The 25,770-nt window shown below is 34.1% G+C and overlaps 1 protein-coding gene across 3 annotated transcripts in view; it reads right to left on the bottom strand.

The window, feature by feature from the left end:
* FNBP1L (formin binding protein 1 like) overlaps positions 1–25,770 on the bottom strand; it is a 120,503-nt gene that overhangs the window by 23,813 nt on the left and 70,920 nt on the right. For all 3 annotated transcript variants that reach the window (XM_036863675.1, XM_036863681.1, XM_036863667.1), the window contains exons 2-6: positions 25,563–25,678; positions 10,763–10,816; positions 9,334–9,481; positions 8,473–8,535; positions 3,198–3,302 (exon numbers count right to left, since the gene is read on the bottom strand). In XM_036863675.1, the coding sequence (XP_036719570.1) occupies positions 3,198–3,302; positions 8,473–8,535; positions 9,334–9,481; positions 10,763–10,816; positions 25,563–25,678 (486 nt within the window). The remainder of the gene's footprint in view (positions 1–3,197; positions 3,303–8,472; positions 8,536–9,333; positions 9,482–10,762; positions 10,817–25,562; positions 25,679–25,770) is intronic.

The following is a 25,770-nucleotide window of genomic DNA, read 5'->3' as shown; positions in this document are numbered from 1 at the left end:
AATAATTTAGACAGTTACAAAGTTAGCAGTAAAACATTTCTTTAAACATAATCCAGTTATATCCAACTCAGAACCACAGTGAAACCAAATAATAGTAAAAATGGGATTTGGGGATAATGTAATGCTTAACAATAATTTCTACCTCTATACAAATCCACAGGTACTTTACGGAATGCTTATTTAGAATATAGTTCTGTTCACTCAAGGAAGGTCTTACAGAAATGCTTTTTGAATGAGAACATTAGTACCATCTACTGATACATTGGTGAGAATATCAGAATACAAACAGCACAAATCTAGATTTATTGGAGGGGAATCTAAACAATTTTCTCAATTGTTATAAAGTAATAGAAAAAAACAAAATAAGAATTGAAAATTTTTCAGTGTTCCAAGCTATAAATCATGTTAGATGAGAGTGCTTTGAAAATTATATCAATAAAAGCACATTGTGAATACACTTCATTATTCTAATTCTAGTTTTTACAATTGTAATCCCTAACCTTCTAACAGTAGGTCTACAAGTTAGTTCTTCTGAACTCAGAAACAAACTGACCTACAGAAATACATGGTAGTCAAGATCTCAGATAAGTCCATAAAAATCCATTTAATCCACAGGGTACTTGAAAATTAAAATAAATAAGTACTATGAAAACTAAACACCATGGCCCAAAATATTTCTACAGAAAAATACACTTCAAGTTCTAACCTGGGATCATAAGTACACATTCATTCACTCCTTTCCCTTTTCTCCCTCCTCTCACAAACTATGATGGAATAAAAGGATTCCAAAATATCCCCTACCCACAATGGTTCTTTCAGGGGAAGCTCCTCATGTTCCAAGTCACTGGCTGTGGTTCCCAAGGCCTGGGAGAAAGGCTCCAGCAGGTTATGTAAGAGAATAAGGCTAGAAGCTAAAACAATTGACACCTTCCCTGGCATATTCTGGGCTTCACATCTACTGCCTTTCCTTTCTTTCTTTTTATATTTCATTAAATTTTTTAAAATTTTAATTGTGGCAAAATATACAATACACATAACATAAAATTTACCATCTTAATCATTTTTAAGTGTACAGTTTGATAGTGTTATGTATATTCATGGTTTTGTGCAACTGACTTCCTTTTCTTTAGGAAGATACAGTAGTCGGCCTGCTCCCTCTTCACCTGTTTTTTTTTGCTTTTTTTTTAAACTCTCATAAGTAGTTACTTGAAACTATGTTCCCTTCCCTTCCTGGTCACTTAAAACAGAATTCCTCTACTCTCTGGTATCTAAAGTAAAACCTCAAAGTTTTCCTAATTCTCTAATAATTAAAGGGGTTGCAAACAAATAAGAATAAAAAAGGAAGATATAAACATTAAAATTCTGAACTAGTTAGATGAAACTAACTAGTAGACATGTTATATTTAGATTTCAAGATGTCTAACCTGTCTCTAAAGATATCTTTATAGACAAAATGAGTAAGTTAAAAATGAGAGTCCAGTTAAGGAGTTCGCCTAACTTGCCTAGTACATAAACTATGTATTCAATTGATGTTTGATAATAAGTCAACGGAGTTCTTAAGGAGTCAATGTCAACCAGCAAGGAAGTTTCCCATATATAAAATAGTGATGTTTGCAAGTGTTGTGGTCCACACTTTTATCAAGTAATGATAACACATTATGTGTATGACATGATGCCTGGAAGGAAATTAATATAGTGGATGATCAAAATCAGGATCCAAAAATCTTAACAGCAGGATCGAATCTAATAATTGATACAGATGTAGCATATACATTTAAAAGACCAACAGTACATGTTCTGTCTGAGACACATATTCTTATACCATACCATATGTGAAAAGACATGGGGATTTCAGTTAACCATAAACTCAATGAGAGTCAAGCCAAACAATGTGGTTGCCCAAAAAGTTGACATACATTTAGGGTATAATTAACATAAATTTAGTGTTCAAAACAAAGGAGGTAATCAAACTCAGAACTGTTCAGACTTAACTATACCCAATTTGAGGTAACAAAGAATACTGGTTAATTAAATGGTATCCAAAGGAAAGTAGTAACTTGAAGATATCTGAAAAGTAACTTGAAGGTATTTCATATGTGCAATAGTTGAAGAAACACAATAGTTCATCTAGGGGTAGAGAATCTGCTACAAATATCTAAAAACCTATTTTGAGAAAAATATAGATTTGTTATTTTTCTAGTACCTCAAGGAAACTAAAGCTGAACAGGGAGACAAGTGGGGTCAATATAAGGAAATGGTAATTTTTTTTAAAAAAATGAACAGACTATTTTAAGACTCTATATTCCCAATAACAGGGAACTTACTATATCATAAGAGATATGTTATTAAAAATAGGGTAGACAAGATAAACGTCATCATAAGTTATACTAGAAGAACTTTAAGGTAACTGTAACCTGAAATGTATATGATTTGGGGTTTTTTTAAAAACTGGTAAAGAAAATGGAAGGTAGAAAATAAATTATTCCTTTCTTCTTGCTTTTTCTTGTTCTGATGCTATAGGAAATTACAAAATTCTAAGGAGAAAATATAGTAATGTTGGGCCTTTGTATATACAAAAACATGTAGTAAGGTTCATCTATTTTTCAAAATCCCAACATTTCAGCACTATCACTGTGTCAAATGTCCTAAGATAAAGAGCATACAGCAGGGGAGAAGGAGAAGCTAAGCAGCAACAGTTACAGGGCTGATCCTACCAACAGTAATGTTACAGAACATCTGGCCCAGAATCAGTCAGTGAATGACAAGAGAGAATTCAGTTTTCCAAAATGAATGACTGAATTAATCAAATAATAAACAAATAGTTGATATCACATTTCTGACAGTTTTATCATGTTTTCCCTTCTGTATAATTGGGAAGCACACTATCCAGCCTCTATGTGCATACCCCATCAACATACCTTAGACTTTCTATCTTATTTTTAAATAGGATAGAAGCTCATTCCTAATAGCAACTATGTCTTTCCTATACACTCAAAATGCAGTTGACATTAATATATTAATTTTATTCTAATTACTTTCTCAGACCAATATGTGTAAAGTAGGCAAATATTTGTGTATCTTAGATTTAGATGTAGTGTATCTCTTGAGGAAACTAATACCAACACAAATATTGTAACTACTCTCCATATGCAAGTAATAATATTTTGATATTAAAGTCAGTTTGGATTATTTCTTACCTTTTCAACATCTGCCTTGGTTGCATTAGTATCATTATCCAATCTTTCGTAACTCTGTTGTGCCTTCTCTGCCTCTCTACATTCTCTTTCAAATTTCTTTTTACTCTGTTAAAAAAAATTAAAATGCTGAAAAATAAAATTAGATTTATCTCATTTAGAAGTTAACAAATAATACTAAAATTTATATGGAATCATAAAAGACCCAGAATTGCCAAAGCAATCCTGAGGAAAAAGAACAAAGCTGGAGGCATAACACTTCTAGATGTCAGACAGTTTGTTTGGTGTTTTTTGTTTGGTTTTTATATGTTTGGTTGATTGGTTTTGGTGTTTGCTTGTTTTCTTTTCTTTTCTTTGTTTTTTTTTTTTTGATGGAATCCCAATGTAGCTTAGAATGTGGAAACATCCCTCCAAAGTGGTTTTGTGTTGTTTCTTCCAAGTGTCCCAGGAATACCATCTGCCCAGAATGGCCTCTAAAATTTTTTTAATTTAATTCAAATTACTATGAATTTGCAAAACCTATTCACAACTGAGCATGTGATATATTTACTTTCCTACTTTTTTATCCTGAAGTTAATGTCTTTTTCTTAATAATTTGCTTTAGTTTTCAATGTACTTTTCTCTAATTCAACCCTAGTGTCCCCAGTTCTTTACATCTCTCCTCAGTTAATTCAAACATGTTCAGAATTCTATCAATTTTATCTTCTTAATGAAATCAAGAACCCAGAGGTTTGTAACCTGTTAAAATTTGAACTGGTTACCAAACTAGGCCTGCTGAATAACTGTTACCTTGGGATTTCCCTTCACCATTTCCTGGGGATTCCTTTCAATTCTCCCTTAATTCGAATCTATTTCCTAGTTCCACACCTGCCCCTTTCTTGGTTCATTTCTCTATTTTGCTAGAACACATTCAGCAGTAGCTTCCTAAAAGAAGCTTCCTAAAAGAGATAATTGTTTAAATCTCATGACTGAAAATGCCTTTCTATCTATTTTAATTGATAAAATTTGTCCAGGTATGAAACTCTGAGTAGGAAATCTTCTTTCTTCAGAAATGTAAAAGTACTACTCCACTGTCTTCTGGCTTCCTGATCCTATTCTGATCCCTGATCCTTTGCATAAAATATGTTTATTTTGTTTTGTTTTTTCTCTCTGGAGGTTGGTAGGATCTTCTCTCTCTCCTAACTGTTCTAAAATTTCATGAAGATATGTCTTGCTGTGAATCCACTGTGCTGAGCACCTGGAAAATTCTCTCCATCTGGAAACTTATGTCTTTCTGTTCTGGGGAAATCTTCTTGAATTAATTTTGCCTATCCATTTTCTATGTTTTCTCTTTTTTAAGATGCTTATTATCTTGAAAATGAACCTATAGGATGAGTCCCTCTAATTCTCTTATATTTTCTCTCATATTTTCAATCTCTGTCATTTTGCTCTACTTTGAGAGATATCTTCAATTTCATTCTTTCTAGCGAGCTTTTCATTTCTGCTACCATAAAGTTCTTTTTTGTTCTTTATACGTTCCTTTCTTTAGAGTATCTTGTTCCTATTTCATGGATGTAATAACTTCTCTATTCCCTATGAAAATGTTAATAATAGTTCTGGGTTTTGCTTGTTTTTGCTTTTTAATTTCTATTTCCTTTCACAGTCACTGTTTCTTCAAAGTTGCTTTTTTTTCTGCATACTAACTTTTCTGCATACTCTGGTGTTTACATTAGATGTTTTCTTTAAACGTCTGGGGATACCTGCCTATCTGCTCTTATTTTAAAAGCTAATTGGATTATGGCCTTTTCCTCTACAGTGATAAGGCCAGGCAGTTTCCTTGGAGAAAGCATGGTGCCTGTATCTTTAAGTCTTTCCTCTCAAACTAATTAAATTCCACAGAGGAGACTCTTCCAACTTCTTGTCTGGAAAATATATGCCTTGCTACCTGTATTCTGAGAATTACTCAGAAGAAAGCACAGGATGTCAACATTTTCTATTTACCTAACCAGTTACAATGTCAATTTCTTGTCTTGAGGATTACAAAACTATTCAGATAGTGCAAACCTCATAACTACAAGGTCAAAAGGTTTAAGTTTCTCCTACTCCTTGACCTTCAGATAGAGACAAGGTTCTTCTCTACCTCCCTTGGCCAGTGGGCAGAGTTCCTGCCACCTTTCACTAAAGGTTTAGTCCTTCAAAGAGTCAAACTTTATACAGGGATTTCAGTTCCAACTCTCCAAACATACAGAGCTAAAACCTAAACTTTGTCAGTGTGTGAGTACTAAACCCCAAGCCCTTAGCAAGGTCCTGTAAACCATACCCCAAAACCTCTAGAACCACTTTTCAAATGCCACTGTATCAGCTCACACAACTATTGCTCTGGCTTTTAGTTTACCCTTAGTTTCCAGCAGTTAGAAATTTCCCTTTCTTTCAGGTAGCTATGCTAAGAGTTTAAAATACAATAAAAAATATTTTAGCTTTTATATCTAGGTATTTGTAGCCAAAAGTTGTCTGAGTTAGTTCAGTTTGCCTTATACCTAGAACCAGACATACCTGTAACTTACATCAAATAAATGTACTCAGAAATTTCTTATAAAAAATTTAAAATGTACTTGCTATTTTGATTAGTATGAGATACGTAAAATTTATTCAAAGCATAAATATATCTGAATATACATAATATACGGAATGTCACTTTCCTGTGAAGATTAAAATTCAATTTCCACATTTAATTCTCTGAAACTCAGTTCAGAGCTGTGTTTTCAAACTGAACAGCTATAGCTACTAATTTTGGTGTAATCTGAGGCAACTCATATACAAAAATACTTTTATATTAAGTGTCTTATTGTTTGTGAAAAAAATCTACCTACTAATTTCCTTGCAACAGCAAAAGAATCATGAGTACAGTAATATTAAAAATACTCCTTCCCTGAAAGATATTATATCATTATACAATACAGGGATATACTCCAGAAAAGATTCTCCTTTCTTCATTCTTTGTGTCGCAGACTAATCAACGGCCACATCTACTCCCCTATTCTTTCTCAGAAGAGCCCACCTCCCTGTATGGAGGCTGAAAACAGCTGATAACTTGCTTTACCAGCCTTCCCACAGCTGGGGCATGGTCAAATAATCTAATCCTGTCAAAGGCACCCATGAAGAATTCTGCTGGGGTTTTCTGGGAAAGCTTTCCTTCCCTGATAAGAGGAAACAGAAGAGAAATGTTCCCTCTCTCCTGCTTCTGCATGCAGCTGAATGAGGATGTGGTGCTTGGCTGCTTAAATCAACTGTTGACCATAAAGGGACAAGCCTGAGGGAAAAGGCCATGGTCAAGACAGCAACGTGGACAGACAGAAAAAGCAGCCTTGGTGACATCATTGAGCTAGCTACTGACCAACTCTGGAACTGACCTGTTTCTGAGCTTTGTTCTTATAAACTCATATGATCTGTTACTTGGAACCACCTATCTGATAGACCTGGCATTTCTGATGCTTCAATCTTCTCAATCTCTGACCATTCCTTCAAAATCTTCTTCACAGGCTACTGTCTTCTGCGCTCAACTTAAATGTCAGTGGGGCCTATTTTGTTTATCCTGGGTTAATAACTGTCTTTAAAATGTTTTTTTCTCAATGTTCAATACTCTGTCACTAATTCAATCTTTCTCTCCTAGTTCTTTAAATATCCTCTCAATTATTGCAAACATGTTAGGAATTTTACAATTTCATTTTCTTGGTTAGACATGAAGACATGGGACTATAAAAGGGATCCTGCACATATTTCTACATATTACACAGAAATTATATTTGTGTTTCTTTCTCACTAGACTGCAGGCTCCACAAAAACAAGACCATATCATATTTGCTTTTGTACCAGACTCAATACGTTACAGACTCAATAAACATGAGTTGAGCTGAACTCACCTTTATTTCACAATATTGTTAACGCCTTAAAGAAATCTCTCCTACATTTTTTGACGCTTCTTTCTTATGACCCTTATGACTTTTCCTTAATAACTAACAATTGTTCTAAAGGTAAGTCAGCACATATCAACAGGAATGATTTGTGTCAACTCAAGTTTTTAAAGGAACCAATAACTCATGAGTGTAGGAGTCTGTTATTTTGTGCAAATGAAAGACACACATACATACACATTCATTGGGTGGCAGATACTAAGGATGCTAGTTAAGGCAATTTAAAATTTAATAAATGTAAACACTCCCTAGAAGTCTTTCTGAAACCAATTAGAAAGAAAATCAAAACAAAAATGAAAACAGACTATTAATATACCTAAGAATTCTCAATTAGTACTGGTGATTAGAATCTTACATCAGTGACAGTTATATAGTAGAAATTTAATCTAAGCTTTTAATCCGTGTCTTTAAAAAAGAAAGAAAAAAAGCTGAAAACTGTACACGTACATGCATACTTTTTTTTTAATCTCAAACTTGTCCTTTTTCCAACAACCACAAGCTAAATTGATTAACATGAAAAACTCCCTTCAGCATAATTTTCAAGGAATACAGTATCCATCATAAAAATATGCAGGGAAAGAGTAAACTGCTTGCTAACATGAGGGTTCAAGAAAGAATATTAACCTTATACGACAGCACATCATTTGGCAGAAAGTTTTAAGTAAAGATAAAATGTTCCATGTAAACATCTTGGTTTTCAAATGACTGTATGCCAGGATATTTAAGAAAAACCACATTAATAAGTACCTTTGGAAAGTTTTTAAAGTAAATAATTATTATGCTTTTATAATTTTGCCCTATAAAGTACTTTATTTCCTACAGTGAGACAGTCTATGACCAGCAGCCCAGTACTAGAAACACTCAATTATAGAATCACTGAACTGGAAGAAACATTTCATTATAATCTAGTCCACTGTCTTCATTTTTCATTTGCTAAAACTGAAGTCAAGAAAAAATCAGGTGCTAAGGAAAAGGCAGAACTAGAATCTAGTTTTTCTTAGTCTCAGTCACATGGTCTTCTAAGATATCAATATTTCCTTATTACTTCTATCCTCTATCAATATTTTATAGTAACAACGGCAAAGTCAAAAAGAATCTTCCTAAATGTTTACAATTATTTGAAGATTATAGAATTGGTACAAGTACAGAACCATGTAAAAAAAAAGGAAAACAGACAAAATGGTCTCATATTCTCTATTTACACCAATGTCAAATTATAAATAATACTAAATTGAGAAATATTAAACTCAAATAGATATGAAGCATAAGAGCATTTAGAGCTAAATGCTACAAAATTTTATGTTAAACATGAAAACACTATAACTCACATTATCCATCTGCTTCCAGCACATGTCAAGGTATTGCTGAGCTTTTCGTCCCTCTTGAAGATGCTGAAGATCATAACAACAACCAAAAAAACAAACAAAACAAATTTTTAAATTCCAATTAAATACCAATTAAAGCCTAAAGTCCCCAAAAGGCTTTTCACTTAATTTTTTTTCAAGGTACTAATTATGTAAACTTTATCAAGACTTAGGAAGAGATTATTAGTAAAGCAAAAATTCTCTAAAATGCATTTTATAGACTATTATTTAAATACTTTAAATATAATCTTTAAGACAGATATAATCTCTTGGAAAATACATGATTATCTAAATAGGGGTTGACAAAGTTTTCTATAAAGGGTCAAATAAACATTTTAGGCTTTGCAAACCACACGGTCTCTGTCTCTGTTACAAATATTCAACTCTGCTAATATAATGCAAAAGCAGCCACACGCAATATATACGTGAATGAGTGTGCGCCTGTTCCAATAAAACTTTACAGTCACTAAAATTTGAATTTCATATAATTTTCATATGTCATAAAATATTCTTTTTTTCATTTGCTTTTCAACTATCTAAAAATGTAAAAACCGTTCTTAGCTCATGGTAACTAGGAAACAAAAACAGGCAGTAAGCTAGATTTGTCCCACTGGCTGGAGTTTACCAAACCTCAGTCTTAAATCCAAAAGGATCACAAATTAGCAAGAATGTCTTGAGATAATTTTAGCTAGAAGAAATTTAGAGAAATAGAAAACCAGTTTATGCTGTATGACTATACATTATTTTAAAAAGCAAAGTAATTACTTCATTTCTGTGAAAATATTTCATATACTATAACAACTGTATAAAAATGATAAGAATTACCATTTTTCTTTCAGTTTTCAGATCATGAGCATATCTCATTAATTCACCATAAACTCTGTGCGCCATTTCTTCTGCTACTACTTCTCGCTGTCCTGCATAGTCATTTAACTCGTTAAGGATGTTAAAAAAGGCTATACACGAAGTAAACCTGACAAAAACATATTAAAAATGGTAAAAATGGTGAAATTTATTTTTACTTTCATTATAAATGTTTTTGTGAGGTATAGATTGAGCCTGATACTTAACAAATTTTAACATATTCAACCTAAATCTCAGCTACTAGCTCTAAATTAACTTTGTATGAAAAGAATCCTACTTAAGCTCAAGTTGTACATGTTTATATATCTTCGGGTAGTCTTAATTTATAAATAAAAGGATATTTGGGGTCAAAAAATACTACTACTACTACCTGCAGGCTCTTTTAGCATACTGGAATCTCTTAAGTTGCCAATTAACTGGCCTGAGCTTGGGAATGAACTTGGTTGGATTCCTAGGCTTGGCAGCTGAACCTATTACAGAGATGATATGCTTGCTCTAGAGGACAGAACCTGCCAATTATACCACTCAAATGCATCTCGATGGGTGATCTACAGAACAATTTTGCTATCAGCTCTGGACACAGCCGCCTGTATGCCTGCCCACATCCTGAATGCAAGTGAAGTGCTGCTATGGTTGGCACCACAGAGGGGTAAGAAGGGGCAAAAATAAGGGTAAAAAATAATGTGTGTGTGTGGAGGGAAGGAGAGAAACAAAGAGAATCACTGTATTAAAATGTATAGATCTACTTGAATACACTGCCAGAACACTCTTACATAAGCTGAAGGTGGACAGCTCAGCTAGGACTCCATTAACACTAAACCTGAGAATCCTCTAACAACTGACAATTACATACAAAGTTGTTTTAAGTTTAGTCTCCTTTTGTTTCTGCATTTTACAACTATCCATGTATCCCCGTTTAAGAATGCCAAAAAGCTCATAGGCAGTTCCTAACCTTTTATTCAGAGTTCCAAAATTACCCTGAAAACCTTATTCCTTTTCATTACCCCTTTAAACCAACCAGCCAAATTGTTTTACTAACTGTAAAAGTAAAAGCAAGAATCTAACAAGCTGACAGCTACAAAATAAAGTATGGAAAAAATACCCTTCTCTTCTGGAGACTACATCATTCAAGTGGAGTCCCAGTCCACCTATTACTTAGAAATCACACTTCAACTATTCTAAAAAGCTATTATCAAGCCCACTGAAGTATGCAACCTCGTAAGAAAAAATAGTAGTTTCCTCTTTCATAAACATTATGATTTTTTATTACAATAAACTTTTTAAAATCTTTATAAAAAGCTAATAGCATAATATTTATTTTACTAAATAACAAAAATATAGGTCTTCTTTTAAATTTCAATATGCAACAGTAAATAGGTATATAATTTACCTTGGCTCTTCATCTTTGGTGGAACGTTTGGGACAGTACTTCTTAACCAGATTTCTATAGGAAGAAGATTTTTTAAAATTTACTAAAAATACTATTGTTGAAATTCAAATACTCTAAAAGTTTCCAATTTCATTAAATCAAGAATTTAATGATGTAAAACAATTAAGACAGCAACATGATCATCTATTACCATCGTAATAGACAATCATTACTTACATTTTCTCCTTAAAATACTGATTCCTGTAGAAAAAATGTTATTTCTATGTTTATACGAGTGTAATAGTAACAATTTGGTTGATTATGCTATCAAACTAAAAAGAATTAAGAGGAAGAATAAAAGAAACAAAGTACTCGGTATATGAAACAAAGTACTCAGTATATGAAACTGAGTTATGGCAGAAAGACACGTATTTCAAGGAAATACTCTCATTTTGTTTTGTAAATCAGGGATTATAATACTAACTAAGGTAAAATGTAAACAGATGCGGACTCACTACAGGATAAAAGAACAGTTCATCAGTATCCTCTGTAACTCTACTTTTATATGAAAATCACTATGTGATCCTTAACCTTCTCTTTTTTTAGGCAAATGAATTAATTCCAAATTGTAACTTTCTCTGCCTGTATCTATGTCCATTCTTGACAGTCTCGGACTAGAATGCTACCTCATTTCATCTTTGCAAAATCAGAGGCAGACAAGCACATGGACTCTGGAGTCAAACTGGACTACGTGGGTTTTGTGTGGCATCTGTGTGACCTTGGGCAATTTACTCACACTCTTTGTGCCCAGTTTTCTGTAAATGGTGATACACAGTACCTCTAACCCATAAGGTTATGAGAATTAACGTAGATAATATTTGTAAAGCATTAACCACAGTCCTTTATACCACGCTCCTGAAAATATGATTCATGGACTGACCAGTAAAGGTCCACAGACTCTTCGTTACCTATCCCACAACAAGCTAAGTACAAAAGTTGAGAGTAGTTTTATAAATGTTGAATCTAACAGTAAAAAAAAAGTAGGGCCCGTATTTCATGTCTCTTTTTTATGTCATTTTGTCTAGCATTAAATTTTTATTGTATTTTATAAAAGCATCAGTAGAAACTTTAAAAGAAACTAGTCCATCATGACAAATAATTTGAGATGTACTGGTTTAAACTATAATATCCATGGAAATCAGCAATTATGAGGTAACTGATTAACTTATTATGGTTATAACCACAGTCTCCAACCTACAAATGGGTTGCATTCTGGAAATTACTTTTAAAGTCAGTGATTTTCAACCATGAGTCCATGAATTACTTTAAATAAAAACAAGTCAAACTTGGGCGAAGAACATTCCAAAGAGCAAGTAGTTTCAAATCTAAACATAATTTTGTATATCAACATTTTAAGCATTGTTTAGAGTTATAGGCTATAATTGACATTTGTCGTCTATGCCTACCTGCATCACTCAGGTGATGCTTTTTTATTCTGTAACAGTTTGTGGCAGACATATTTCTGCTCATCAAAGAACCCTATTATTTCACACATTTTCCAGCACACTTGCAGTTAGGCAGAACCATGTGGCTAATTCTGTATAATGGGCTGTAAGCTCTGTGTCTGTACCAAGCTAAAGCATTATAGCTCATGCATAAACGTCTGGGCTTCTTCATTTCCTGATGAAGCAACTGTGGAGGCTTCATGTTAAGATCAAGATGAAAACAGTATGGATTCTTGAGTTACCACATGGACTACTAGAGTTATCACCTAGCCTTGTGACTGACTTTGCATGAGCAAGAAATAGGCTTTTGCTGCGTAAAGCCCCTGAGATTTGGGAGTTATTATTCTAGTACAGCCTAGAATAACCTAAACTACAGCTCCTCTATTGTCATGTCTACGTAATTGTGGTGGGTTGGTCACATATAACAGTCCAGGAACACTTATTTGATCCAGGCCCATTAATCCAGGCCAAAGTCAATGCTAAAATTTCCATTAAAATTCTTGGTAAGATACGTTCTTTTTCTTTTTTTTAATTTTTATTTTATATTGGAGTATAGTTGATTAACAATGTTGTGTTAGTTTCAGGTGTACAGCAAAGTGATTCAGTTATACATATACATGTATCTATTCTTTTTCAAATTCTTTTCCCATTTAGGTTATTACAGAATACTGAGCAGAGTTCCCTGTGCTGTAAGTAGGCCCTTGTTGTTCATCAATATGTTCTCTTTATGCTGAAGCTAAGTTGATAGGACACAATCCTGGAGCCTCCACATGTAAAGAGCCTACTTGGGTATTAAATCAACAGAAAGGATAACAAAACCAAGAGAAAAAGAGAGAAATTCTTACTTTTCTGAGTACCCAGATCCCTAAACTTTTCAGTCAAATAAGCCATAAATTCCTTTCTTTGCTTAAACCAATATGACTTGGGCTTCTGACACTTCAAAGAATTATGACTACTACCACAGACATTAACACAAAAGTCTTAACATACTCATAGCTTAAACACAGCATAAACAACGCTAATTTGAACTCTAGCTTCTGGGAGGAAGAGCACATATATCACAAGAGGGAAGGGGAAGAAGAAGAAAGTAATATTACTTTTACCTTTTGAGCATGCACAGTTAATCCTCAGCAATTTTTTAAAATCTGTCTTGCCTCTCTTATGTAAAAGTCACCCATCTATGGGAGACTCTTCCCAAGCCCCAGTAAAGCTCTCAGAAACCAGATACAAGCCACTAAGACTCCATCCAAGCCTACCCTGCCACTAGAAAAACTACAGCATGGTCCAAAATGTTCTTGTATTCCACTAAATCAAAATTTCTATTCTAGGAAAACATATGCCCTAGAAGAAGACACAACAAATTATTAATAGTACTCATTTCTAGGGAGAGGGACTGGGAAGTGACTCAAATTTAAATGTGTTACAGTGATCATATACTGTTTTTTTAATTTAAAAAAAAATTAATGATAAAAGCATACCAGAAGAATTTATCCCCTCAAATCAGCTGATCTCAATTGGGCCTTCTAAGAAAACAGTCTGAAGTCAGCAAAAATACACACCAAGGTGTGACTGGTTACTAAGTCCCACAAATCCTTGCTTTGAATTTTTAACATAATATGCTTATTAGGTCAAATAAATCTCTGGCTTGTCTTAAACATGTAAGTGTAAAACAGGCAGGTTCCTCCTAAACTAAAAATATTTTAGGCAATTCATCTCTCTCAAGAAATCTGCCCTTAGAACCCTCTTGCACTGTTGGTGGGAATGTAAATTGATACAGCCACTATGGAGAACAGTATGGAGGTTCCTTAAAAAACTAAAAATAGAACTACCATATGACTCAGCAATCCCAGTACTGGGCATATACCCTGAGAAAACCATAATTCACAAAGAGTCATGTACCACAATGTTCACTGCAGCTCTATTTACAATAGCCAGGACATGGAAGCAACCTAAGTGTCCATCTACAGATGAATGGATAAGGAAGATGTGGCACATATATACAATGGAATATTACTCAGCCATAAAAAGAAACAAAATTGAGTTATTTGTAGTGAGGTGGATGGACCTAGAGTCTGTCATACAGAGTGAAGTCAGAAAGAGAAAAACAAATACCACATGCTAACACATATACATGGAATCTAAAAAAAAAAAAAAAAAGGTTCTGAAGAACCTAGGGGCAGGACAGGAATAAAGATGCAGACGTAGAGAATGGACTTGAGGACACGGGGAGGGGGAAGGGTAAGCTGGGATGAAGTGAGAGAGTGGCAGGGACATATATACACTACCAAATGTAAAATAGATAGCTAGTGGGAAGCAGCCACATAGCACAGGGAGATCAGCTCGGTGCTTTGTGTCCACCTAGAGGGGTGGGATAGGGAGGGTGGGAGGGAGACGCAAGAGGGAGGAGATATGGGGATATATGTATATGTATACCTGATTCACTTTGTTATAAAGCACAAACTAACACACCACTGTAAAGCAGTTATACTCCAATAAAGATGTTAAAAAAAAAAAAGAAATCTGCCCTTAGAACCCTCTTACACTGTTGGTGGGAATGTAATTGGTACAGCCACTATGGAGAACAGTATGGAGGTTCCTTAAGAAACTAAAAATAGAGTTACCATATGATCCAGCAATCCCACTCCTAGGCATATACCGGAGAAAAACATGGTTCAAAAGGATACATGCACCCCAGTGTTCATTGCAGCACTGTTTACAACAGCCAAGACATGGAAGCAACCTAAATATCCATTGACAGATTAGTGGATAAAGAACATGTGGTACATATATACAATGGAATATTACTCAGCCATTAAAAAGAATGAAATAATGCCAGTTGCAGCAACATGGATGGACCTGGAGATTATCATACTAAGTGAAGTAAATCAGACAGAGAAAGACAAATATCATATGATATTGCTTATATGCAGAATCTAAAAAAAAGATACAAATGAACTTACTTACAAAACAGAAACAGACTCACAGACTTAAAGAACAAACTTATAGTTATCTGGGGTGGGGGAGGGGAAGGGGGAGTGGGAGGGATAGACTGGGAGTTTGGGATTGACATGTACACACTGCTATATTGAAAATAAATACCCAACAAGACCTACTGTCTCAGCTCAGTACTCTGTAATAACCTAAATAGAAAAAGAATTTGAAAAAGAATAGATACATGTATATGTATAACAGAATCACTTTGCTGTACATCTGAAGCTAACACAACATTGTTAATCAACTATACTCCAATATAAAATAAATATTAAAAAAAAAAGAAAGAAAAGAAATCTGCCCTTAGTGTCAGTTTCCCTAGGCTACTGTTTTTGAAAAAATTTTCCTCTCTTCTAAGACCAGAGATTCTCCAAGTAACCAATTATGATAGTAGTTTTTATATGTAAGACATGTTTTGAATAGCATGTTATGAATCAGGAATTAATTAAAACCAAGTTTTATACAGATACAATACATATTATAGAAATTATAATAGATATCATAGATAAGCTGATACTTTGTTTTGATGTGTGTGTTTCATCCATGTTTTCTAAGAACCTTAGGATCATGCACTATGGATACAGAGGAATTAACACTCTTCCTTCAGTAGCCTGAGAAGGCTTCTAAATGTAATGGGTTTCTCCAAATATTATAGTATTCTCTATATATCCTAATTATATATGTGATATTAAATATATCATACTACTTAATTTATATTTAAATTGCTGATTTTAATATTTTTTACCCATTCTAGTTTTGTCATGTTTATATTTGAGTTTTAGTGAAAATTATAAAGTATTCCAAATAATTTCTCAAAACTTTAATTCACTTTTATTTTAACTACATTTTACAGTTAAATGATGAGGTACAAGATACCTCAAAAAATTTTAAGCAGAAAATCACCTCTATACGTTTTCAATCTTTCAACATTTGAGAGGCTCTGAGTTCTAATTACTGTTTAACAGGTGATCAATACCATATTTATTTGTAAAATGGGACACAAATCATACTATGGCAGAAGGGTAGTATTAGATATCTGAGACTGACTAGTATCCCTTTTCTTAATTGCCATCCCTATATCTAACAGTTACCATGTTTAGGAATTACCAGATTAAGACAAATGACCCTATTTGTGGGCCTCAGTTAAGTGATCCAGAGATAGAAAACTGAATCTAGGGCCAAAGAGTTCTCTTACTGGAATTTTTAAGTGTTCGGACCTGATACAGCTTTGAGATCAGTACGAGAGCTGAATCTGAGACATAAAACTGAATGATGGTGAGTATATTTCCTGCCATGTGGAGAAAAAAGGCCAGTCTGCACTGAAAGAATGAAGCCAACACATAAAAAGAAGCCCAAAAAGGAGCGGGGAAGGCGGGGCGCGGAGGGACGGACGGAAGGAAGGGAGGGAGGGAGGGAGGGAGGAAGGAAGGAAGACAACAAAGGTCTCTGGCTCTCCGGCTTTGTTTCAGATCCTGACTTTTTTTTCCCCTGTGACCTAGCTGCATCCCAGGACTTCCAGCAGCTGAACTGTTCAACCTCTTCTTGAACTCAAGTTAAAAAATCAAATCAATAAAAGATATCAATAAATATCTCTTCTCATTTACCATTAAACTGAAACTAGCTCACTGGGGTTTCCAACACTTACAGACACAAATCTTTCCTCATATAGTAGAAAACTGAATGTAAAAGATATCCACATACAAAAGAATGAAGCTACACCCCTACCTTACAACCATATAAAAACATTAACTCAAAATGGGTCAAAGATCTAAACATAAGAGCTAAAACTATAAAACTCTTAGAAGAAAACATAGGGAAAAGCTTTACAACATTGGATTTGGCAATGATTTCTTGGATATGACACCAAAAGCACAGACAACAAATGAAAAAATAGATAAACCAAACATCAAAATTTAAAACTTTTGTGCATCAAAGGCCACGATCAACAGAGTGAAAAGGCAACTGTGGAATGGCAGAAAGGATCTGCAAGTCATGTATCAGATAAGAGGTTACAATCCAGACTGTATAGAGAACACCTAAAACGCAATAATAAAAAAACAAATAATCCAATCTAAAAAATCAGCAAAGAACTTGAATAGCATTTCTCCAAAGATATGCAAATGGCCAGCAAGCATATGAAAAAATACTCAGTGTCACTAATCATTAGGGAAGTGCAAATCAGAGCCACAATGAGATTTCTTACACCCATTAGAATGGCTACTGTCAAGAAAAAAGAAAGAAAGAAAACACCCAGAAAACATTAAGCGTTGGCAAGGATGTGGAGAAATTAGAACCCTTGTGCATTGCTGGTAGAGATGCAAAATAGATCAGCCACTGCAGAAAATAGTATGGTAGTCCTCAAAAAAATTAAACATAGAATTACCATAAGATCTAGCAATTCCTCTTCTAGGTACATAGCCAAAGAATTTAAAGTAGGGACTCAGATATTTGGACACCATGTTCATAAAATCATTACTCACAATATGGAAAAGGTGGAAAAACCCCAAATGTTCACCAACAGATGAATGGATAAACAAAGTGTGGTATTATCCATACAATGGAATAATATTCAACCTTAAAAAGGAAGGAAATTCTGATACATTTCCCAACATGGATAAACCCTAACAACATTATGCTAAGTAAAATAAACCAGTCAAAAAAAAACAAACAAATACTGTACGATTTCACTTATGTAGTACCTAGAGTAGTCAATTTCACAGACACATAAAGTATTAATAGAATTGCCAGAGCCTAGAGGAAGGGGAAAATGAGGAGTTGTTTAATAAGCAGAGTTTCAGTTTTTCAGGATGAGTAAGTTCTAGGAATTGGTCACAGAGCAGTACGAATATACTTAATATACATATTTGTATTTCAGCTTAAGATACAGCTGAAATACACACTTAAAAATGATTATGAGAGTAAATTTCACATTAGGTACATCTTACCACAATTTTTAAAAACTGAATGTAAAAAAAGTGATTACTACAAGTAGTATTAGACAAATTCTGAATACTGTATTTGTTTTTTTAAGGGACATGCTTCATTCTCATTATACCTCTACTGGTGGTAAATGGTGAAATAGGCTGATAACAAGAAGAAATAAGAGGACTTAAGTATTTATGCCTGAAAGACCTAGGAGAAGAAAAACCAAACAAGCTTCAATGGATGTGAAGGTAAACAAAGTATCTCACTTCTTAAAAATGCCAGTTCCTAATTTTGTTTGATCTTTAGCATGTCAAGGATACACAGTACCTAAAATGTGAAGGGGACTATGCATTTATGGTATCAGCTTCATAGTCTATACCCAAAGAATATATTCAACAATTCATTGCTATTTAGGATGTGATAGGCATAACAACGTGATCTCTAATCAACTGCAAATCTTCCAGAAGAATATTTTCAGGCATGTTCAAGACAGAAAAAGGGGAAAATTACTTTATTGCTCAATTTAGACTGAGGAAGGAGCAGACTGGTACAGACTTAAGTATTACACTTTTCAGAGAAATTTTGTTCTGCAAGTTGATAACTTCTGTTTTCCTTCTAAATATTAGATTCTTAAAGCAGAACTATATAACACAGTCCTAGCTTCAAGTCAGCAGCTTAATCTATCTGATTTGCCTATATTTTAAACCTATAGGATGATGAAATAAACATTGTCTCATTTTAGACACTCCTACACAATTCAAATGGCTAAACAAATAACTTAGAAATAAAACTATTAAAGGCGTTATGAAAGAGCTAAGAGATTAAGTGATCTATATAGCCAACATTATTGACAACCTTCGTATTTCTTTATAGTTGTTTAAACAAGATCTTTAAATCCTTTTCACTGGAAAGCTCACTATCGAAATGTTTACCACGACTGGGTTGAACTTATTTTCTTTCTTAAGAGCTTTATGTTTTACTTGTTAGGTTCTGCTTCATTTTTTAAGAAAACAGTTTAATATAAAAATCAGGAATAGGCTTCATGATTCTTGTTAAGGTGATGAGCTTGAATTTCTTGACTAGTAAAGCAGAAGAGTTCATTGAATCATTCCACAAAAGTTTACTGTTGTATGCTTACTACAGGGCAAGTACTCTACAGGTCTTAGAAATACAACAACAAAGATCAACAAACTCTTGTGAAGATTAAATGAGATCTCAGCCTACATAAACTGAAAATGACAAACAACCCTACTGCTGCAAATGTAGGTTAGTAGTCTGGTGGATAATTAAGTTGGAGGTTGGGGGCATCTTTTAGGTATAACAGAATGAATTGAGATAAAATTAGAGCTCCATGGCACACAAAAAGTACAAGGATAGGAGCAGAAAAAATGCCAATGATCAAAAAACAAACAGCTAGAAAGCTGAAAAAATAAATAAATTTTAAAAAAATTTTAAAAAACAAATAAAAACAAACAAAAAACCCAAACAGCTAAAATATTGTAACGATAAGTATATGAAGTCCAAATCAAACATAACAAGAAAATATAGTTATATTACATTAAAAAAAGGTTCTCCAATTGTCATGCTATTTCCTCTCCTCTGATAAACCACCAGAAGAAAATAGCTAATAGAGTTATGGAGAATATTAAAGGAAAGAAGCAGAGAGAACTAACATTATGCTATCCCTAGCTCCAATTTATAATAGGTTATAGGAATAATAAAAGTAAAAAGTATTTATCTTAAATTCTCATAATTACATTTTTAAACTTCCTAATGACAAGTACACTTTCTTAAAAGGAAGGACTTCTAAAATGTTAACCTTTTATTTTAACCTGTTCTTATCTTTATGGAAAAAGATACAACTAGCCCTAAATTTATGAAGTACATAATTTAATTTATATTTAATTAAATTTCTATAATTTAATTGTTTATAATTAATTGTTACATTATAAATAGATGTGTTAGTTGGAAAGAGTATGTTATGTAGTTTTTAGATAATTTATTATTGTCCCTAGTAAAATACCTTAGAAACCCAAAGATGTCTCAATGGCACTAGGTACTGGTGATAGAAAAAAATCCTCTTCAATGAGAACCAGTCATTCTCCCCATGCTGAGAGGCAGCACCAAGTACTCAGACTCTGCAGCCAGATTTGAGCCAGCTAGCTCTTTCTTCACCTCTCTGTAACTCAGTTTCTTAATGTATAAAGTAATACCAACATCTCACTGGGTTTTTATGAAAATGAAATATAAGATGTGATACAAGCACTGAGAATAGTGCTGTCACATTAAATGCTATGTTAAGTGTTAAGTAAATACCAAAAAGTGCTTGTTCTGTGCCAGGGACTATTGTAGAAGTTAGGAATAAGCACTGCACAGAACAAACAAGAATCTTTTTCCTTTGTGGAGTTTATCTTTTATTAGGGAGACTATTTTCTAGAATTAAGAGGCAAAAATTATTTAGCCAGTAAGTCATCTGGATACAGGCACCTAGATATGTACCAGGCAGGCTCAGGAACTACCAGAGACTGACAAGAATGAAAGAGTTCCCACAAGATCTAACTCTATGAAGAAAATTAATATAGGGAATAGTTCCTCCTGCTTGTATCCAGATGCCACTCTTAGGGTTTACTACATTAAGCAGTTTGATCAAAAACTCAGGGGAGGCCAAAGAGTCACAAGTTAAACAATGGCCAACCAAAGAATAAAAGTAATCTCTACTTTCCACAAGTCAGTACAAAGATGAGCTCCCTAGGTTCTTCGGAGACTAAACAGTGACATAGGAATAGAAAATTCTGATAAAGAGACATGAGAAAATAAAGACTAAATAGAAAATAGAAACTGGTTTTATTTTCATTATTCTATATCTAAGCCTATTCTAAATATTCGGGACAGCTCTTAGTAGAGCAATCTCTTCACATTGATGTATATGACATAAACTCTAGTATGGATAGAAAGCAGTACACGGTCAAAGGTTCACCATATAGTCAGAGATCCTAATTTCTAAACTAAACTGAAACACAGGTCATTCAATTATTTATGCATTCAACTTACATTCACTCAGCTCTAGAGGTACCAGCTATATTGCCAGGGTTGGCAAGGTACAGAAATAAAAATAAGATCCAAGAAATTTGGAGAGATTTCTGTTCTGGTTAAGGTAAGAGTAAGTTTTAGGCTTCCCGTTGTCCAATCTATTTCTCTTCCAGTACCACACTGTCATGTTTGAGCCAAAAAGGAATGATCTGGGGTGGAAGTAGGGGAATATAATTTCATGCAGCAATCTCTATGATAGAATTTAATGCTGTAATTATTTTTACTAGAAAAAAATGATATATACTATCATGTATATAGAGCTTCTTTTTTTCACTTTAGAAAACTTAGTCAATCTCTGTCATACAAATACAATATTATAAATTTATTAGAAGAATGACTGATTTCAGTTTTTTATCTCCACAAACAAAAAACATTCTACCAAGTGATTCAAAATCACCACTTACTATCCATCAAAATGGACATGGTTCAATTGTTTTTTGGGTTTTTTTTTTTATACAGCAGGTTCTTATTAGTTATCCATTTTATACATATTAGTGTATACATGTTAATCCCAATCTCCCAATTCATCACACCACCAGCAACCCCCCCCCCTGCCACTTTCCCCCCTTGGTGTCCATACGTTTGTTCTCTAGGTCTGTGTCTCTATTTCTGCCCTGCAAACCGGTTCATCTGTACCATTTTTCTAGGTTCCACATATATGCGTTCATATACGATATTTGTTTTTCTCTTTCTGACTTACTTCACTCTGTATGAGTCTCTAGATCCATCCACGTCTCTACAAATGACCCAATTTTGTTCCTAAATGGCTGAGTAATATTCCACTATATATATGTACATCTTCTTTACCCATTCATCTGTCGATGGGCTCAACTGTTTATAACTATGTCTCCAAACATGATTAGATGCTTTATTTTTTTTTTAAATTCCTGTCCTCAAACCACTACCAAAAATGAAGCAATACCAAACTAAAATAAAGTTAAACCAAAGCCATCAAAAGAGACAAACAGAAGACAGAGAATAAACTGGGAGTGCCAAAATTATACAGCAAATTAAATTTATGCAAATAAAAAATATATATTTACAAAAAATATATTGCAAAATTTAATCCTGCAATATATTTGAAATGTAAATGTTTAACATTCTGAATATAGTTGTTATTCAGGAGACAAAAGATCTGCCTCACTATGAAAAGAAACTGTCCTCTGCAGTAGCAAAAACAGGAGGGAGTCAACCAAAAGAATTTTTCCCATTAAAGAAGAGGAAATAAACAAGGCACACTTCTTCCCTTTGGACAAAACAGATACTATGAAGAGTAGCTGATAATCCAGTCATTTACTAAGCATTCATCCAAAGCAGCAAATCTCAATGTAGAGAAAGGGAAGGGAGTTGATGGTTTTCAAGTTACACAAGCCTCCTCCCAACTCTTCCTTACTGGAATTCCTCAACACCTTCCAATAATCCTGCTCTTGCTGAGAATCACTGCAAGTGAGAGCCATTGTTAGGATGACAATGTACTAAATTTCTTTAGTCTGCTGGGACAGAAAAAAGATGCAAATCACTTAACCTGAGCATCTGTACATGACAAAACCTACTTTCTCACTACAAAAATTATATTTTCATATCAGGGAATTGTGGGTTCTAGCCACTCCTGCTTCAAAGAAGTGGTGTTAAAATCTCTTTTTGCAAGTTAAGTGAAAATTATAACCGTTATTATCAGTCACAACACAGAAAGGCAAACAAGTTTGCCATTTGATTATAGTCCTGTTACTCTGGTAAAACCTTGGCCATCCTGAAACCCTTGAGGCCCAAGTTATTCTGGACAATTAAACATTGCAGATTGCTGAAGGTTTACCTTATAAATTACCAATTTTTATTCTATAATTTGTGATAGGATTCTTTTGAAATATACCATCTTCTTTGCTTAAGATTACACAATTGTTGAAAAGACTTCAATAATTTAAAAATACAAGTAAAAAGTGTAAGTTCCTTCCCTTCTCATCCCCCCACTCTCATTCCTCAGAGGTAACCAGTGTAAAACAATTTGGGGTGTATGCTTTTAGACCTCTTCAGAATACATACAAATTTTACACATAGCTATATACTCAAGCTCCAGTAAGCAAGGAGGTCTTGCTGTACATTCAGTTCTGCAACTTGCTTTTTACACTGACAGACTGAGTAGCCTTTTAAATATGCTGCTACACCTGACTTTTTCAAATTGCATATTCCACAGTATTTTTCATCATTCCCTTACTGACAGGTACCTTTAGGCTGGAAACAATTTTTTCATCTGCTGTTTGCAATCTTTTAATCTTTTCTTTATTATTTGTCACTTCACACTGCCATCACATCACTGTATTGTCTGTAGCATTTCTTTTCTTCACTTCTATTGTACTTAGAAACCAGAAAACTTAATGTGCTAGAGTTGAGATCAAATTATAAAGTAAATGAGGGAAATTTTTCATTGTTTACACACGAATACATTTTTTTATTGTTATTTTAACTTTTCAGAGGTCCTTAACGCTTCCAGATTCCTGAACGGTAAAGTTCCCAAGTCAAAACTTTTGGACCGGTAAAATATCATCACAATTATTATTAATATACTAGTAGGTTCCCTGTTTATATTTTCATACGGAAATTCCTTTGTTTAAAAAAAACATAGGAAGCAAATGGATCATGAAATTAGCATGATGCTACTATTTCAATAGATGTCATAATAGTAGTATGTATATCATTATAAACGTAAGTAACCTATTCCTCATACTAGTCTATTTCATCCCTACACCCAGTCAGCTCCTTGCATAAACTGCTACAAATGGTGGACATATGTGGTTTATCACTCAAATATCCCCCTTCCTTCTGTGATCTACTACCTTAAATTTCTTTTGGGCACCTATCCCTCCCCCCACCATTAGCTATAAATCAATCTAATATTCTCATTTCGGTGAATTGTTCAGGATAAGCACATAATCTAACCAGGGTCAGCAAGACAAAAGGAGACTTTTGCTGAGATTTCTGGAGAAAAGAAGCTGATACACGCTTGTACTCTGCTCTCCTTCCATCTTCTTCCTCTCCCTTCTTTCACTTTCTTCTTTCCCCCTTTCCTTCCCTCTCTCCTTGCCCAAATGCACAAAAGAGAAGACCATCATTCTTCCCCAGGATGTGGGGGTATGAAGATATGAAATCTAGAGCTATGGGGGTAAAAAGGATGGTATTGAATGAAATCTGAGGATAAAAGCAACAAGGGGAAGCAGAGCCAAGAAATGGAGCCTAGACACATTTGACCCATTAGTCAAAATATGCCTAAACTTTTTACTTATGTGTGCCTTGTGGGTTGGATTTTTCTGTCACTATGCAATATAAAGAATCCTAACCCCTACAGCTAGAATCTTATATTGTTGTCTAGTCTTCAGGCTTCAAACACCATTTTTATTGAATAAGTTGCAGCAAAACTACTTGTCAGGTTGTGGTCTAACGACGATTTTCTGCTTGAACAATACTTAAGATAAATTCCATTTAAGATTAAAATTTTCCCTTTAAAACTTTTATTTCCTAACACATATTCCAAAATCACTTTCATCAGTAATACCTATCTATCTATCTCTTTATTTATGGCCGCGTTGGGTCTTCGTTGCTGCGCGTGGATTTTCTCTAGTTGCGGAGAGCGGGGGCTACTCTTCGTTGTGGTTCACGGGCTTCTCATTGTGGTGGCTTCTCGTGTTGCAGAGCACAGGCTCTAGGTACGCAGGCATCAGTAGTTGTGGCTCGCAAGCTCTAGAGCACAGGCTCAGTAGTTGTGGCACACGGGCTTAGTTGCTCCACAGCATGCGGGATCTTCCCGGACCAGGGATCGAATCAGTGTCCCCTGCACTGGCAGGCGGATTCTTAACCACTGCACCACCAGGAAGTCCCTGTATATCTAGTTTTTGACAGAAACTCAGCTCATCACACTCACTTTCTAAAAGTCTTCAAAACTCTAAAGAAATGAGAAACTGGAGAACTCTTCAACACTTTGCAAAGATTACTAATGCAAAAAGTTACAGGGGAATAAAACTGTAAAGCACTGAATTAATACCCAGGTATTTCTTTTTCCTGGAATTTTGCTTCCTGATTTTATGACTTTAAGTATCTTTCTGGAATAAAAGCTACTCATGATCTAGCTAGCCAATATTCCTTCTGATACTAGGCAATGATTTAATTAAATGAGTCATTAAAACAAACCAGTTACCTAATTCAATCTAACTCTGATGAAAAACACAGAATTTAACCTCTGGTATATAACATTTATCTAATATCCAACTATTTAAACATGTAATTTCATTTCTGAGAACTGAAAAAAAAATGTAACTTACCTCAATTGTTTTGCATAGTTCTGTTCAATTTCTATCCTCTCTTTAACAAATTTGGCGTATCTTTCCAAGAAGTCAATTCCCCATTGTGTATGCTTGTCTAAGCTGTCGAACTGATCCTAGAAAAGGAAGGTAAAACCACACTGAAAAGTCTAAAATTTTATCCACAAATATTTTAACCAGCTTCTGATATCTGTCCAGGCAATGAGGT

The sequence above is a fragment of the Balaenoptera musculus genome, chromosome 1 (assembly GCF_009873245.2).
Source record: "Balaenoptera musculus isolate JJ_BM4_2016_0621 chromosome 1, mBalMus1.pri.v3, whole genome shotgun sequence".
Lineage (NCBI taxonomy): Eukaryota > Metazoa > Chordata > Mammalia > Artiodactyla > Balaenopteridae > Balaenoptera > Balaenoptera musculus.
The sequence above is the reverse complement of the archived record's forward strand: the minus strand, read 5'-3'. Positions and strand labels throughout refer to the sequence as shown.